At 44.4% G+C, this 18,223-nt stretch overlaps 1 protein-coding gene across 6 annotated transcripts in view; it reads right to left on the bottom strand.

The window, feature by feature from the left end:
* The window catches only part of ATRNL1 (attractin like 1), a 1,006,335-nt gene that overhangs the window by 787,320 nt on the left and 200,792 nt on the right, over positions 1-18,223 (bottom strand). For all 6 annotated transcript variants that reach the window (XM_034775239.1, XM_034775240.1, XM_034775241.1 and 3 more), the window contains exon 10: positions 8,955-9,109. In XM_034775239.1, coding sequence (XP_034631130.1) covers positions 8,955-9,109 — 155 coding nt within the window. The remainder of the gene's footprint in view (positions 1-8,954; positions 9,110-18,223) is intronic.

An 18,223-nucleotide genomic window follows, 5' to 3' on the forward strand; every position in this document is an offset into this window, starting at 1 on the left:
GATGTGTTAGTCATGTCTATTCCACAGTAGGTGTGCGTGCTTGCCACGTGCACCGGTGCCGGAAGTTTTTCCCCTAGCAGTACCCATAGGGGAGTGCCCCAGTGACCCCTGGAGTGGCGCCTCCATGGCATGGTATAAAGGACGCTGCATGCTGCCCCCACCCTCAGTTCCTTCTTGCCAGACAACTCCAACAGAGGGGAAGGAGGGCGGGATGTGGAATAGACATGAGCAACACATCTCAAAGAACACCAGTTACAGAAAAGGTAACTGTCTTTTCTTCTTCAAGTGATTGCTCATGTGTATTCCACAATAGGTGAGTCCAAGCGATATCTGTTGGAGGTGGGTAGGAGTTCACAAATTCTCGGGACGGAGCACAGCTCTGCCAAACCCAGCATCATCCCTGGTCTGGGAGACGATTGCATAACTTGAGGTGAACGTGTGAACTGAAGACCACATGGCAGCCCTACAAATGTCCTGAATGGGGACATGGGCCAAAAAGGCAGCCAACGAGGCCCACGCCCGAGTCAAGTGCCCTTTCACAATTGGTGGCGGAGGGATTCCCGCCAGGTCATAACAGATACAGATGCACGAGGTGATCCAGTTGGAGAGCCACTGAGTGGAGATCGGCCGATCTTTCATGCACTCGGCCGAGGCGATGAACAGTTGCGAGGACTTTCTAAACGGCTTAGTCTGCTCCAGGTAGAAAGCCAGAGCCCGTCTCACATCCAGCGTGTGGAGGCGGCACTCCTCACTGGACACATGGGGCTTGGGGCAGAGGACCGTCAGAAAAATGTCCTGACCCACGTGATAGGCGGAGACTACCTTTGGGAGGAATGATGGGTGTGGGCGCAGCTGGACCTTATCCTTATGAAACACCGTGTATGGGGGCTCGGAGGTCAGTACCCTGAGCTCTGAGACCCACCTAGCTGGTATGATCGCAACCAGGAAGGCCACCTTCCACAAGAGGTGTGACCAGGTGCACGTGGCTAGCAGCACAAACAGGGGCCCCGGGAAATGGGCCAACACCAAGTTTAGGTCCCACTGCCTAACATATGGGACAAGGCGATCTAACACCTTAAGGAATCGGCCAGTCATAGCATGGGAGAATACCGTGTGGCCCTGCACCGGTCGATGGAAGACTGATATGGCCGCCAGGTGCACCTTGACTGACGAGGGCGCCAGGCTCTGGGATTCAAGGTGAAGGAGGTAGTCCAGAATAAGCTGGATCGGAGCGGCCACCGGGGAAATGCCCCGCTCATCCGCCCATCTGGAAAACCGAGACCACTTTGCCAAGTATGCTCGGTGCATGGAGGGCCGCCTACTTTCTAGGAGGATGCGCTGAACCCTTTCCGAGCATGTGCTTTGCTCCCAACCTAACCATTGAGCAGCCATGCCATGAGGTGGAGTGCCGTTAGGTTGGGGTGGAGGAGGCAGCCCTGGTTCTGGGAGAGCAGGTCCAGGTGGGATAGCAACGGCCACAGTGGGGCGACCACCAGGCCCATGAGGGTCTGGTACCAATGCTGCCTGGGCCATGCTGGGGCAATCAGAAGGATCCGGGCCTTGTCCATCTTTATCTTTTCCAGGACCTTGCCGATCAGTGGGAATGAGGGAAAGGCATAGAGAAACTGGCCTGACCAGGACAGGAGAAAGGCATTGGAGACAGTGCCCTGTCCCAGCCCCCACCTGGAGCAGAACTGGGGGCAGCGACGGTTCTGCCAAGTCACGAACAGGTCCATCTGGGAAGTACCCCACACTTGGAAAAGTCTGTGCACCGCCTCTGGGTGGAGAGACTACTCGTGCTGAGAGAAGAAGTCCCTGCTTAAGCAATCTGCGCGCGCGTTCTGGGCGCCCGGCAGATGGAAGGCCTGTAGGCAGATGGATGACTACAAAGATAGACCAGGCTGACATACGACCTGCCGCTGTCCCTGGACCGGGAGAAGTGGCAGCTCGGGGAGCGATGCCGACCTCGGAACCATGATCCCGATGTGGAGGACCTGTACCGTCAGTAACAGCTGCTCCGCGATCGGCTCCAGCGGGTGAACCCGCGACGGCGAGACGATGGCGATCGACGCCCGGGGCGGCGGAGGCGGTGCCATGGCAGTGTCCTGGAGTGGGACACCTAACAGGAACTATGTCGACATTCGTGCCATGACCGGCTGCGATAGCCCCTCCGAGACGAGGACCTTTGGCGACATCTCCCTCGGTCCCAACAGTGTTCGCTCCTCGAGGCGGAGGGGTGCTGAGAGTCTTGGTCAGACGGAACCCAACCAGACAACCTGGTTGGCGTCAAGGGCGATCCACATTCACTCAACCGAGACCAGTACCGAGCCGGGGGTGACTGCGGAGATCCCAGCGGTGGCTTGCCTCTGGAGCGTGGGGCCGACATCAGCGGTGCTCTTGGTACTGGCATGGACATAACATCCCGGGGCCGCTCCGATGTCGAGGGCATCTGGACATCCGGAAAGGCCTGCTCCGAATGCGCTGAGCTACTCCGCTCGACTTGATTTGGAAGCCTAAAGGCCGATGGGGATCGAGGACTGCCCAATGCGGGCCTAGCCTCTGTCCCAGGTTTACTCAGTGCCGCGGCGAAGAAGGCCTGTTCCTAACCTTCTTGGCATGCCCCATGGATGGAGAGCGGTGACGACTAGTCGATGGAGGGTCGGCGTGCACCGACACCGCGGTGCCCAGTGCTGACTCAGAGGGGAGTGCCAGAGCCGCGATCAGCACCCACTCCATCAGGATAGCCCAGAGCCTAATGTTCCTTTCTCTCTTAGTCCAAGGCTTAAACAACTTGCAAATCTTGCAGTGATCGCTGAGATGGGTTTCCCCCAAACCGCATAGACAGTCCGAGTGCAGATCACTCAGTGGCATAGATCGCCTACAAGTGTTGCACGACTTAAAACCCAGGGCACGGGGCATGCCCCAGCCTGGACGCTCTAGCTAAACTAAACTAACTAACTACAGGTACCATACACTGAACGAACAAGCAGTTTTGGGGACAAGCTACAGCAAAGCTGGAGCAGAGCAGTTCCAAAGCACCTTCACTGGCGGCAAGAAGGAACTGAGGGTGTGGGGAGCATGCAGCGCCCCTTATACTGCGCCATGGAGGCACCACTCCAGAGGTTGCTGGGGCACTCCCCTACAGGTACTGCTAGGGGGAAAACTTCCAGCACCGGTGCACATAGCGAGCATGCACACCTATTGTGGAATACATATGAGCAATCACTCCAAGAAGAATAGTTGCCATCTTCATACACTATACAGTATTTGACATTTAGAACAGTTCATCAAATTATTGTGGATATTAACAGAATGCAACGCTATGATTAAATAAAAGCTCTGTGTAAATTCAAATGCTTCCCTCTCACACAGAGAAGTTGGTCCAGGAGACGATATTACCTCACACACCTTGTCACACTATGATTTAGTGATACACATCATATGAAACAGCTATAATCTCATCTTTGTACAGTGTGTTTCTCACCGTGATATACGTACATACAAGGCCAGCTAAATGCAAACTTCGTTAACCCACATAATTCTTAAAGTGTAACACAATTGGGACCCAAACAATTTGGTCTCTATCAATTTCACTAAGGCCCATTTTATTGCACTCCAATGAATTATCTCCTTTCTGCTTCCCCCCCCCCCATCTTTTTTCAGGTCATCCTTTTCCCTGTCAATCCTTTTCTTTCTTTTCAACCATTTTGAGCAGCTGCAGTAGAAGGAATGAAAAATTTCTTACCCAATAATTTTCTGTTAGCAGCTTCTCTTCTCATTTGTAACTGATGGGTTAATGCCCCACACCTTTAGAATTTGGAGGCAGCTCAATATTGTTAATAGGGTCTCCAGGACTAAGCCCTGCCCTTCTGTTCAGGCCAACAGAAGAGTCCTTCCAAAGCTGCAGAAACACTCCAGCAATAAATTATTTGCATTAGGACAACTTGATATAATGCATTAATTAACCTTAAGAGAATTATATGTTTAAGTCTCCCTTTAGAGAAAATTTTCAATTTGTATTCTAGTCATTTAGAAGACTACCGGGGTGGGATGAATGAGTAAAGAAGCTGCTAACACAAAGAAAATTATCAGATAAGAAATTTCTCATTCTGTTTGCACAGCTTCTCTCCTCATTCATCACTAATGGGAAGGAGTGAGCAGTGAATCAAAGACGTGTGCATGGATGGGGGAGGATAAGCCTATGCATGACACCAGCAATTCTAGCCATTGAGATAATTGGCTGGATGATCATTGCCAGGAAATGTCTGATGCAATAAAGTATTGGATCTTGCAAATATTAACTATGAGGGTAAAATTATGGCCAGGAACATGTTTGTTTTGACCCCTGCCTGAGAAATTCTGTTAGGTTCAAAAGCTCTTCTTGATTTTCAAGAATTGGTGAGTATGAATCCTTTCCACCAACCATCCAGTCACAAACTGGTCTGTTTCTCTGGGAAGGGCATTGACTGGGATGTTGTCCATGCATAGATATACAAGCATAACTTGTGACCTGTGCCTTGCTGAGACTACTGCTGTGTGTTTAAGTCTCTAGGTGAGGAGGGTGCATCAGGAAGAAGAGTTTTGTACAGGAATTGTGAGCTCTTGTTGATGGTTATAAATTGGCCATCAACAAAGTTCTGGAACAGCCTTCCAAGGGGATCAGTGGGGGAAAAAAACTTAACTGGCTTCAAGACTGAGCTTCATAAATTTATGGAAGGGGTGGTATGATGGGACTGCCTACGATGGCAGGTGACCCACAGGCAACTGGCAGTAGCAAAAGTCTCAAACGGCCAGTGATGGGACACTAGATGGGCTCTGAGTTACTATAATAACTGAGCTGGGGAAGGCTCAGACATCTACCCCTGATTACCTCACAGTAACTCTCTCTGAATTCTCTAGATATATAATATTTCTACCTATCTAGCAAGAGACAGATTATATCTCATTTCTCATGCCCAATCTGAGCCCTATGTATTAAATCTTTACAGATATCAGACCCTGTAGGAAGACCCTGACTACTATACAGTGCATTCCTCCTCCCCTTCCTTCCAGCCACAGCACCGTTCTTTCCTCTGGAATGGCCGATGAAGGGCACCCTCTAGAATAATAATCCACTGATTAGCCAGATATAATAACAGTCATGGTAATGCAAAATCTTATCCTTCCTCCCTGCTTCATTTGTGATGCAGCCTATATCTCCATGGGAAAACTTTAGATATCACCAACCTGAGCACTAAGATCACGAGTGTTAAATTTGAGGAAAAATGCAGAAATTTTGTGAGCTCTCTCATGCTGCTGTTATAGATCTTTTGCAACTTACTTTACTACTGCAAGCCACCCCCTCACACCCTCCTAATTTACCTAACTCAGAAAATTACATTTTCACATTCATGTTATCTTTTTGTAAGAAAAAATATCTGACCAAAATACCACTGAGCAGTCCTTAATTTTACTTCCAAATATCAAGCCAATCTTCCTTAACCCCTTAAGTGACTTTTTTTCTTTAGATTATTTGTGACTATGACATTTTAATTTTCATCTTTACAAAAGGAATGATAGCATGCACATTATGCTGTATATCTACCGAGCAATAGGAGTGCCCCTTTGTGGGACAATGTACATGTTGCTGCACATTGTGAATCTTTTAATGTGGAATTTGATGTGGTTCCATGCTTCACCTGAAGAATCAAGGTACTATTTGATTTGTTGTCTTTTATTCCTGTTACTCACTGAGTTTTGGACATCTAAGCACTATCTAAAAGTGTTACAAGTGTTACAGTGTTTAATATAGACACACACACATTTATTCTTCTGTTTTTATCTTAGGGATAATTGAAACAGGAAATTTAACAACTGACCTAACTATATCCACTGCTCCAAGCCTGCCAAACCTTTGACATCAGCCAGCCAATTTATATATAACCACTTGAAAAATGCATTTGTTTGTCTTTTTTACACATGCTATTTGGCAAGTTCTTGGCAGATTACCCGTAACAGGCAGGTCACTTTTAGCATAAATCAAAGATTATCACTGCCTTCTGGAAGCCAGAAATGAGGTGATTCAGGATAGAGATCAGAATCTTAACGCCTTGGTTTGCTGCAAGTTCCCTAAGAGACAAAATGCAGGCTAATAAAGCACATGGAAAGGAAGCACATCTCTATCAGTCTAGCAATTCCAGGTATGGGATTTTATATGCAAAAGCAATCTTTCATCATTTATACTACCAGAACATGGGAGCAGAAACTCATAAATCTGGTGAACACCAACCACTGGTGCCAATGGATTAAGACATGCTCTTTAACCTGAATAAAACCATCATACTGTCAAAGACACACACACACACACACACACATTGAAAATGAGGTTTTATGCTTATACAGCTGCCCAATACAAACATCTGCAATACATATGAAGAGATTTTTTGAAGGTCAGAAACCCTATGGTTCATTTGAGATCAGTAAGAGAACCTGCATCAATGGTACCAGCAGCAGCACATTGTGCTACAAACAGAGATATTCAACTATAAACTGAAGCCTCGTGAATTAGAGACATGTCTACACTAACACTTATGTCGGCAAAATTTATGTCACTCAGAAGTGTTAAAAACACCCCCCTGAGCAACATCAGTTTTGCAGGCATAAGTGGTAGTGTGCACAGTGCTATGTCGGTGGGAGAAGCTCCTGCCGACATAACTACTGCCGCTCATTGGAGGTGGTTTAATTATGTCAACGGGAGAGCTCTCTCCCGTCAGCATAGAGTGGCCACTCGAGTGATCTTACAGCTGCATCGGTGCAGCTGTGCCACTGCAAGGTCTCTAGTGTAGGCATAGCCTTTGAGTCTAGGTACCCATGAGTTCCTCATACTCAGTTCTAGTAGCTGTGTTGGTTGCAAAAGAAGCTGTTCATCTAAGTTTACTGTCAAGAGCAATATTTCACAATAGCAAGTTGACAATGACCGTAGGAGGCAAGATAATGAAAGTGATTGTTAATAGCAACAGAAGGGAATTTAGTCACATGTCTGAACAAATACTTCTGAGGTATTTCAGTATCCACTCACTTCTCTTTATCTCTATCCATAATACTGTGTTCTCCTGCAGAAGACTTGCTTTTCATGGAGATTCTTCAAAATGATCAAATATTTCCTTAACTTGATAGGCTGCTTGTTTCCTGAGGAGTCCCAAGACAGCCAGTCTTTTCCAGTGAAGTCACAAGCCAGTCCAGGACAAATGAACACAATATTCTCTTTAGGCAATTTCTTTTTATTTTCCCTTTTAGATTCAGAAATCTCACTGTAAGAACCATTCACTGCACAGTGAATACCAATAAGCATTCAGGCTTTTGATTAATCCATAGTTGAAATAATCATAAGAGGAAGAAAACTTAACAGGTTGTTCTATTCAGATTTACATTTTTTTCCCCAAAACTCATAGCTTTCCTCAATGCCCAAATGGAAGGAAAAGTGTATTCCTTCACTTACATTTCCATCCGTACTTCAGAAGATGGATATGATGATTTATGGGAAACCTTATGCTGTAACAAAGAATCCCAGACTTCAGCGGTTCTCTTTTATAAATGTTTCATGATTCACAGCAGTAGGCTCAGTGTATTTACTACAGTAATTCAGAAAAAAAGTCAAAAAAATGTTGACTTTCAACAATATTTTAAATACACTAACATCTGTATTTAGCGTTTTAAATCATTAAACTGTTTTCTATTTTACTATTGCAATTGTTTTAACTATTTGCAGCATCTTCAGAGCTATAAATCGGGGTTTTATAAATGCCTTATTATACAATGAGAATGAACACAGCTACCACTAGCACAATTTCATTTAGTTTTGAACAGAAAATGAACATATTAGATCAGATCCTCTGGTGTGATCATAAAATCACTGAAATTGCTGCTGAATACCTCTTGTGAGATACTGAGTCCCCACAATTCCCTGGGGAAAATGGAGAAACTGAGTATGTTCAGCACCATCCAATATTGGGCCCTTGTTTTATATTACATTTCTTGAAAAGACAATTTATTTTTTTGCAATTTGATTTTTCTACTCATGATATAAGTTTGTCCACAAAGAGGCTATTCATATTATGCCTATTAAAATTAAGTTTTGTTTAAAACAGAAGTCTATACAAGAAAAAATTTAAAAAAGATAAATTTCCAAACTGTCACAGAAATACAATCAATAAACCTCAATTTTCTTTAGATACAGTAGTAATGCTACCACAGTCTGAATTATTTAACGTGACTGCATCACTCCCAATACTTTCCATGCTACTTTCAAAGAGTTTTTGAAACAAAATCTGTACATTCTGAATTATTCTAATATCTGTCTCTTATTTTATAGCTTTAACGTCACAAATAAATCAGCAATACTTTGCATGTTACAATTATTTGTTTCTCTAGTTAAGTAAAGGTTTTAATATGAATGAAATTCACTGATTGTTGTGGTATATTTGAAAATAGGTTTTGTGTGCTAACTAGGGTAACCAGATGAGGGAAAGAAAAAATCAGGACACATTGGGGGGGGGGGGGGGGGCAAAAAAAAAAAACGAGTCAGTCCCTGCCGGTGAAGCAAGGGAGTACTTCAAGGGAAGATCTTGAAGATGGACAGAGAGACTTAACATGAAGAGAAAATACTAGATTGTAGTGTTTTATATTTTGGGGGAGAGGGTATTTTAAGCACTGAGAAATACAAAGACAATTTTGGTCCAGTTTTACATAATTTTTTTGGCTTCCACCCCGCATCTAAGAAACTACACAAAGTAATAATGGAAAATCAAAAAAACGTGCTTTGTCACACATCCTAACAAAAAATAGCTTATAAACTTTCATAGTTCAAATGTAAAAGATACATAGACCTTTTGTGAATGAATTCTTATGTGCTTCATAAATCAAGGCTGTGATTCTTAAACTTCACCTGATAAGTAAATCTTACATGCAGTACCTACCTATATCATATGCCAGAAAGTCAGCCGAAAAGCACTTTGCACCATTACTCAGAGAAGTATCATTATGGGTATTTCCACCAAAAATCAGCATAGCTCCACTTATTAAGACAGCTGAATGAAGATACTTTGCAAAACCACTCTCTTTCAAAATAGTCCTAGAAAATATAAGAATAAAATAATACATTATAATATATCAAAAGCGTATCCCTTTTATGAAAGATGACCGTTATAGCTAGGGTTCCTACATAAAATGCAAGAAAACCAGTAAAGTTAAGTAGGGTACCCAGTGAATATAATATAAAATATACTCATCATTTCTGAGATAATAAATTTGCTCATATTATAATAAAAGTTTCTAATTCAATAAAAAAATCAAAAGATCCATTTTATTATTTTACCAACTGATTTATCTAAAAAATTAGATCAGCTATGCGTTCCTCAGGAAATATGTTTGCCTACAAAAAGATTAACTTTTTAACCCAAAATTTCTATTAGCATGTGCACACAATTTTTTGGCTAGAGAAAGAACAGTTATTCAACTTTCATTACTGTTGTTTTTTGAGATATGTTGCATATATCCATTAGGCTAGGTGTTTGTGCATCTCATGCACTGGTACCAGTGACCGGTCTCTAGCAGTTCCCACAGAGGCAGCCATGCCTGAACTATGGTGTCGCTCATGGTCCAAGCAAAAGGTACCAAGGGTGAAGCTGCCATGCCCACCCTTCAGTTCCTTCACACCAGACTCTTAGATGAAAGACTCCAATGTATTGGGGATGGAGGGTGGGTCATGTAATAGACATATGTAGAGCCCTGCATGGGGGACGCAGCATGCTTGGGGCAGGCAGCAGCAGCCAGTGGCTGGGGCTAGGCAGCAGGTCGGAGTCAGGGCTGTCCAGCACCCACTCGCTTCCTGTCCAGCAACTTGGGCCCCACAGGCAGTGCCAGCATCCCCACCACAGCCTGGCCCGGCAGCCCTGGCTGCACTCCCAGGCCCAGGCCCAGCCTGTCGGCTCCTGGGCAGCAGGGCCCCAGCACCCCACCCCTCAGCCCCACTGTGAAGCAACACACACTGCTGTTGCCGTGTGCTGTCGCTTACGAGCCCCTGGGAGCAGCACGCGATTCGACGCCCCTTTCCTCCATCTCCCTGCCACGCCGCCCCATCTTCTCGGAATCCCCGCCCAGCGCTGCCTCTTACCCCCAGTTCCCACCCTCACGCTGCCTCTTCCCTGCAAGGCCTCCCCTCCCCATTGCTAGCCCTTGTGAGACGGCTTGCTGCTGCGGGTGCGGATGCAGATACAGGTAAAAGGGGTGTTCCATAGGGATGTTGTAACATGACAATGCAGCTGGTGATCCACTTGGCCAGCTATTATGCTGTTGCAATATGCCCCCTCATTAATTATGCATGGGAGAATAATAGTTGGGAAGAGAGCCAAAAGGGCTTTGGTTCTGTCTAGATAAAAAGCCAGGGCTTGGCAAACATCCAAAGTGTGGAGCTTTTGTTTGTCTTTATGGAAATGAAGTAAAGAAAACTGGTAAATCTATAGACTGGTTGAGATGAAAATCAGACTCTCCTTTGGAAAGAAACTTAGGATGTGGCCTACGCTGTACCTTGTCCTGGAAAAAAACAGTGTATGGAGTGTTCTGTTACTAGGACATGCAGCTCTCCTACTCTCCTTGCAATGTGATGGCTACCAAAAAGCTACCTTTGCTGAAAAGTGTAACCACAAACAGGAAGCTAATGGTTCAAAAGGGGAACCTCATAAGTACTGATAACTAAATTCAAATCCCCATGTGGAGCAGGGTCGCTAATGGGTGGAAACATCCCATCTAGGTCTTTTGAGAACCTGTAGTCATTGGTTTAGAGTAAAACAGTCCTCCCCCTGATATGGAAGTGAAACGCTGAAATTGCAGCCAGGTGCACCGTGATGGAGCTGACAATCAAATCTGACTCTTTCACGTGTCACAAATAGTCCAAGATTTTTGAAGCATGGTCTGCATAGACCACAGACAGTCCATGGTTAATTGCCCAGATAGAAAACTGCTTCCACTTACTAAAGCGAGTAGCTCTCGTGGATAGGGTTCCTACTTTTAAGAGGGACATTTTGGACCATTTCAGAACAATGTGACTCCTCAGGGTCTAGCCACTGAGGAACCAGGCCATGAAGTTGATGGTTTGGGTGTAATACCCAACTGTGATCTTGCAATATCAGGTTCTTGACTGGAGGCAGGGGAAAAGTTTCCTTGACTGATAGCTTGCAGAAGTCTGAATACCACAGTTGTCTTGCCCAGGGTGCCACAATGAGCATCATTTTGTCTTGGTCCCGCTTCAGCTTGAGGATGGCCTTGGAAATAAGTGGTATGGGGAGAAGGCAGGGATAGGAGTAGAGTAGGTCCTTGCCCCAAGGGAAAAGAAACACCCCTGAGATAGACCCTGGGCTATGACAGACTGGGAGCAGTTCTGATGGGTTGTGACTAAGTCCATAGTTAGGATTCCTCCTATTTGAACCACTGATCTTAGAATAAGTATGTTTGGGGACCACTCATGATGCAAGGTGAAGGATGTGCTTAATCTGCCCACTATGACATTGTGAACACCCACAGGTGTGATGCTACAAGTGACAAGGAATTTTATATGCAGAAGTTCCGCAACCTGACTGCCTCCTGGCAGAGGCTCTTTGATGTGACTTCTCCCCTCCTTATTAATGCACAACACTGCTGTGGTGTTATTGGCAAGTATTTGGACAGTTCTGTTGTGTAAATGGGTATGAACTGGTGACTCACTATGGAGTTCACCTGCAGCTCTAGAATGTTATGTGTAGTCCCATCTTTTGACTGGACCACAAGCTTTGAGCTTGCCAAACTCCCAGATGGTCTCCCCACCCCATAGTTGAAGCATCTATTACTAGAGTCGTGGAAATAAGAGGCAGGGAGAAGAAGTCTCCTGCAGACATTGTTGTGGCTCATCCACCAAACCAGTGAAGATAAGATTTTGCCAGGGATACATATCAGTCCATCCAGGTCATGTATCTGAAGGCAGTACACTGACCTGAATCATGACTGTATCTCTCTGAGATGAAGTCTGGCATCTGGGTTCATGTAATTGACCGCCACCATGTGCTCCAGGAGCTTGAGGCAATTTCTCACTGATGTCTGAGGGGCACACAGAAGTCTTGGATGGCTAGGAGTCTTACTAGCCTCAGAAAGGCCCTGCCTAGGGTTGAATCCAGAACTGCGCCAATAAATTCCATTCTCTGGAGGGGTGCTATGGTCAATTTCTACCTGTTAATTCCAAGCTTAGGCATTAAGCAACAGGAGTGTTCGATTAATGCATGTCTCCACCCCCTGAAAGGAGCAGCTCCACAGCAGCCAATCATCCTGGTAAGGGTACACCTGGCCATCCAGTGGTGGAGGCATGAAGCCACCATTCCCATTCATTTCATGAAAACCCTCAGTGCAGATGATAGGCCAAACGGTAGAACTGTAAATTGGTCCCCTCTTGCTAAAATTTTTCTGTGACCAGGGTGAATGGCTACATAGAAATATGCATCCTTTGAGTCTAGGGCAGCATACCAATCTCCTGGATCTAATGAAGGGATAATAGTTGCTAGGGAAACCATGCAGAACAAACACTTATTGATTGATTTATTAGGTACCAAAGGTCCAGAATAAGCCTCAGACCCCCTTTTGCTCTGGTTATTAGGAAGTACTGATTCAGAGGGAACAGGAGTACTTGTGGCACCTTAGAGACTAACAAATTTATTAGACCATAAGCTTTCGTGGACTACAGCCCACTTCTTCGGATGCATACAGAGTGGAATAAATAGTGGGCTGTAGTCCACGAAAGCTTATGCTCTAATAAATTTGTTAGTCTCTAAGGTGCCACAAGTACTCCTGTTCTTTTTGCGGATACAGACTAACACGGCTGCTACTCTGAAACCTGATTCAGAGGGATACTTCTGGGACTCCCAGAGAAAGTAGATTCTACTCTTCTTGCCTCAGAACTGATTTGAGAGATGAGTCCCTGAAAAGGGACAGGGAAGGTGGGAAAGACAGGAATTGGAGGATATATCCCAATTCCACCAAGTTTAGCACCCAATTGTTGGAGGTGATGGACTGCCACACACTTAGGAAATGTGACAACATGGTCTCATGGGGACTGAGGGGAAGCCTGTAAGATCTGGTATAGTCCGCATACCATCTTTGATGATGAAGTCAAATAGGCTGTTATGAGGCATGCAACTGCCTGGATGAGGAAGCTGTGGATGTGGGGGAGGGGGGGGGGAGATTTCAAGCTTATACTGATCCAGCTCTCTAGGCAAATACTAGTGTACCGAGTGTGAAACTTTGGGTCTCTATAGACCAGCTGGGAAGAGAACAGGGATTACAACACTTCCCTTTATGCAGTGCCTCATCGGTTTCAAGGAAAATAAATTACAGCACTTGAAGGGGAGATTTTCAGTGGTTTGTTAGACTTTGGCGAGAATTCACAAAGCCTGGAGCCATGTATATGGTGCATGATTACTGCCATCGTCATAACTCTGGCAGCTGAGTCCACTGCATCCAAAGAAGCATGTAGAGCAGATCTTGTGACTGTATAACCTTCCTCCAGGAGAGATTGACACTCAGCCTTGGAGTCCTCAGGCAGTTTTATTAAGGAATTTCAAGATGGCATCCCAGTATGAATAGTCACAACAGGTCAACAGAGTCTGATGGTTTGCTGTGCACCATTTTAATCCCTCAGTTGCATATATTTTTCAGTCAAAGAGGTCTAACTTTTTTTTGCATCTTTATCCTTAGGAGGCACTTTTGCTCTACCTTGGCAGTTCTTTCATTTTCTGCTGCCACTACTCGGGAGGATGGTGTGGCATGTTGATAAAACTGCTCATACACCTGAGAGGGAATCTGGTTCTTGTGTGCTGTGAGCCTTTTCACTGGCATGAAAGATGATTGAGCTTGCTATAAAGTTTTAATAGACTTACAGGCTGCATAGCTGCTTCATTTATGAGGAGAGAAACTTTCCCTGACGTAGCTTGGTGTAAAATGTATATGATCTTGTGAGGATTTTCTTCCACAAGTTGTATTTGTATCCCCCGTAGCATAGCCATTCTTTTCAGGAGTGCCTGGTAGGCCTTAAAATCATCCAGTACCAGAGAAGACGATTTCTATATCAGGGCCCCATCTGTTGAGGAAGATGACATATTCAAAGGTGACAGGTTACAATCCTCTTGGGGCTGGTTGAGAAATGCAGACCTGTCTGAAGCCAACAATGGCCAAGCCTGAGCCTTGGCCCCCCAGTGAAGGCTGATATTGGAGTCAAGCAGCCTACCAGTACTGCAACAAGGAGACTTGGCCTGTGGGGATATATTTCAGTAGTGTAGCAACTGGCTGGTACCGACTTCCAATGGTCTGTCAGTTCCGAGTTGGCAATATTCCCTCCTCTGGGCCTAGTTTCTGTAGTGCAGTGGAGATGATAATCTCGAACCTGGAGGCATCCCCCATGGTATCCAGTAGGGATAGTGATGGGGTTGGCACAGTACCAGAGACTAAGTATGCTTAAACTCAGCCCTTCAGTCTCTCGATCTTCTCTTGTCACGACAACTCCTATGATAGCAACAATGATCCTTGGAAGATGCCCCGGATTCCTGTACTGGGAGACATAGGAGGGGAGGAGGAGTACTCTCCAGGCCAGGGATGCATGGTATCAGGGATTACATTATTGGAGATTGGGAGTGAGAGTACCACAGTCTAGTTGTAGATAACAGTAACATCAAACTTCAGAGTGGTAGCCGTGTTAGTCTGTATCAGCAAAAAGAACGAGGAGTACTTGTGGCACCTTAGAGACTAACAAATTTATTTGAGCATAAGCTTTCTTGGGCTAAAACCCACTTCATTGGATGCATGCAGTGGAATGTTGCCAACTCTGTCCACATATCTATTCAGGGGACACCATCATAGGACCTAATCACATCAGCCACACTATAAGAGGCTCGTCTACCAATGTGATATATGCCACCATGTGCCAGCAGTGCCCCTCTGCCATGTACATTGGCCAAACCTGACAGTCTCTATGCAAAAGAATAAATGGACACAAATCAGACGTCAAGAATTATAAGAGTTATAGTTGGTATGGCAACACCCATTTTTTCATGTTCTCTGCGTATATGTATCTTCCTACTGTATTTTCCACTGCATGCATCCGACGATGTGGGTTTTAGCCCACGAAAGCTTATGCTCAAATAAAGTTGTTAGTCTCTAAGGTGCCACAAGTATTCCTCGTTCTTTTTTAGTAACACCAAAGGCTTTCTGGCTATCAGCACCATGCATTGAGGTAGAGCAGTTATCATTGGTCTTGGAGCTGCCTTCATAATCAATGGCTGCTGTACCAGACCTGAAGATGTTGGTACCATAGCAGACCCAGACACTGAAGGCAACATGTGCACCTCATGAAGCAGCTCCAGCAAGACACTATCAGTCTGAGTACATGGTGAGGGCAGTACCAACAGGCTCATAACATCTTTCTCAGCTCTGTCGGCCTCTGGTACCAAGATGGGCTTTTGCCCTGCTGTGATCAAGGATGACAGCTCTAGTGCCTTCTCTAGGGAAAGCAGCAGCGCTCAACAGTCCTGGCTTGTGAAACAGAGTCAATGGCTCTTCCCTCATCAAGCCACTATGAGTGGTATCAGAGAGCAAAGAGTCCCGCACTGAGGATTTTGATGATGCAGAAACCATCTCTTTCTTTAGCTTTGGAGGCCAGGAGGGCTCTGAGTATTTATGTCTCTTTGAGGAATGCCCTGGTGCAGCGTTCCTCCTCCTTTCTCTGCCTTCTGGTAGGGCCAGAGGAGCAAAGACAGGGAGGAATTCCCTCTAATTGATCGAGGCAGTAGCAATGCAGAGTAAAGGGTGACCTCCACAATGATGTACCTGAAGTGTTCTACTCTTAGCATCTTGCCTTGCATGGAGCCTTAGCAAATCAGATATCTGTCCTTGAGATGACCTTTACTCAAGGAATTCAGGCAGCAAGAGTGAGGGTCACTCACAGACATCAGTTTGCAACACCCAGAACAAGGTTTGAAGGTGAGGACATAGGCACAGGTTCCCCCGGTACCAGGCACAACCCAGAGTCCACTGATTTACTAATGAGGGAGGCAGGGAGGAAACGAGGGAGAAAGAAAGAAAGAACAGCCCACTTGAGAACACAAACTAGCAAAAAATACTAACTAGAAGTTCAGAGGAACAACTGACAGCATGTTCTGACCACTGAGCACAGACAGTAAGAAGAAATAGAAGGGTAGATGTGCCAGTTCCATATTTTATACCCTCAACTCAGAACAGGAACAGCACCAGGGCCTTTTGTGGGAGCGGATAAGACCGCCAGTAAGGAATTTCCTCTACATTGCCTCCAATCCTAGGGCCCAATCCTACAAACCCTTATCCATGTGAGTAGTCAAAGAGGTTGCTTGATCAGACCCTTACAATGAATTACATACATTACTGTACTCTGCATAAATACATAATGAAACCATTTTGCCATTAAACTTCAGATTAACGTTGCTTTGAGCTAACATTCTTTCTAATTGCATAACACAGTTGCCCTAGGGGTGCACTGATTTTTTTACCATCATTTTTACATCATTGTGGTTCCCTTATGTGACAGTATGTCTCATTGCTTTGATATGATGTCTCTAATTTTTTAGTGGATTGACATCATTAAAAAAAGAATAAGAATTATTGTGTGTAAAGAAGCTGGGAGGTGGATGTTGAACCTAAATACAGAATCTTGCCCTTCAAAAACTGTTTTTGTAAAAATACCATAAAAGGAGACAGTAATGACTAACTGCGGTACCTAATTTTTTTATGTGATGCTAATAAAAGAGAATAAGTCAGCACATCCATAAGCACAGCCATACCTTTCAAACTGCTTCCACTTTTAGCCTCCGTATTTTTTAACTAAGTGTGGGTTGCATTTTTTTGTTATTTATAATGAATACATTTTGCAGATAGAGCACGAAACACACAAAAGTGTGTTTCGCCAACCTAAAATTATCTTCACCTTTTAAATAATTTTTGGCCTAACAACTTAATATTTTATGGCCAACGTATTTTTCAATATATTATTCTTGCTTTTATAGTTATTTTTGAGTGTCCAAAATGTGCTAAATGCCTCAAAGCAACAAGTATATATATGGTCCCAGCCCACAAGAACATGCAATCCAACTTTAACAAGACTTGAAAATAGGGTTATAAACATGCAAAAGAGCAGGAAAAGTTGAAGAACAAGGGTATCATTAATAAGATCACATGCTTATTCAGCTCAAAGAGGCATGTACAATCTTGATGGTCATGTTCCTTTTATTTTCCCCTCTCCCTCCCCTAATTTTTCATAGTCAAGACAGAAAAAGTTAGTTTTTAGGAGGTATCTGAATGAGGTGAGAGGTGGCTAGCAGAACAGGTTTAGGGATAGCATGGTAAGCATGGAAGAAGGTGCAGATAAGTCAGAGAGAAGATGATAAACAGGGTATTATGGCTGAAATCACCACTGGAGTGGAGCCAGGATGGAATGCAGAAGAAGACTATCTGCAGTGTATATACTCAATTTATGTTTACCACCATATTCTTCATTCTCTGTCCTATATTCTCAAGACTGAAGAATGATCTATATTATATACAGCTACAAACAGCCTATAATAGGCTTTCTAGTATCTGGGGAATAGCCAGAGAGATCCCTCAACCACACCCCTTACACCAGAGGTCAAGAGTGAGGATAGTACACAAGGTACTACAAGGACCTATACCACCAGAAAATTCCCTTGCACTAGGCTAGGTTAGGCTGGGTTTAAGGCTACTAGAGCAGTGGCAAAGCAGTTTTGATAGATGTATGAGTCTAGTACAATATCTTCTTTTTCATAGTTATAGAATAGTATTAATTGTTGATTTTTTTGTGTCCATATTTAAAACCCAAATAAAATATTTAAATAAAAAACACATAGAAACCTACTATTGTTATACCACATTTATCAACAAAATTAAATGGCCAAGATATTAAACCCTGGAAATCAGGGTACAGAATAAACTAAATTATTTTTGCACTCCATTGTTCTTTACAAACTACAATATGGATTCGATCCTGCAAGGTGTGATCAGCCTGAACTACTGGTGATTTCAGCGCAGATGAGGGCAATTAAGTAATTGCAGCAGTTGCTCACTTCATAGCATTCTACACATACCAGACCTCAGCCTTAAAAACATGTCTTTTACCAACAAATTTGTT

Source organism: Trachemys scripta, chromosome 7 (assembly GCF_013100865.1).
Source record: "Trachemys scripta elegans isolate TJP31775 chromosome 7, CAS_Tse_1.0, whole genome shotgun sequence".
In the NCBI taxonomy this organism is placed as follows: domain Eukaryota; kingdom Metazoa; phylum Chordata; order Testudines; family Emydidae; genus Trachemys; species Trachemys scripta.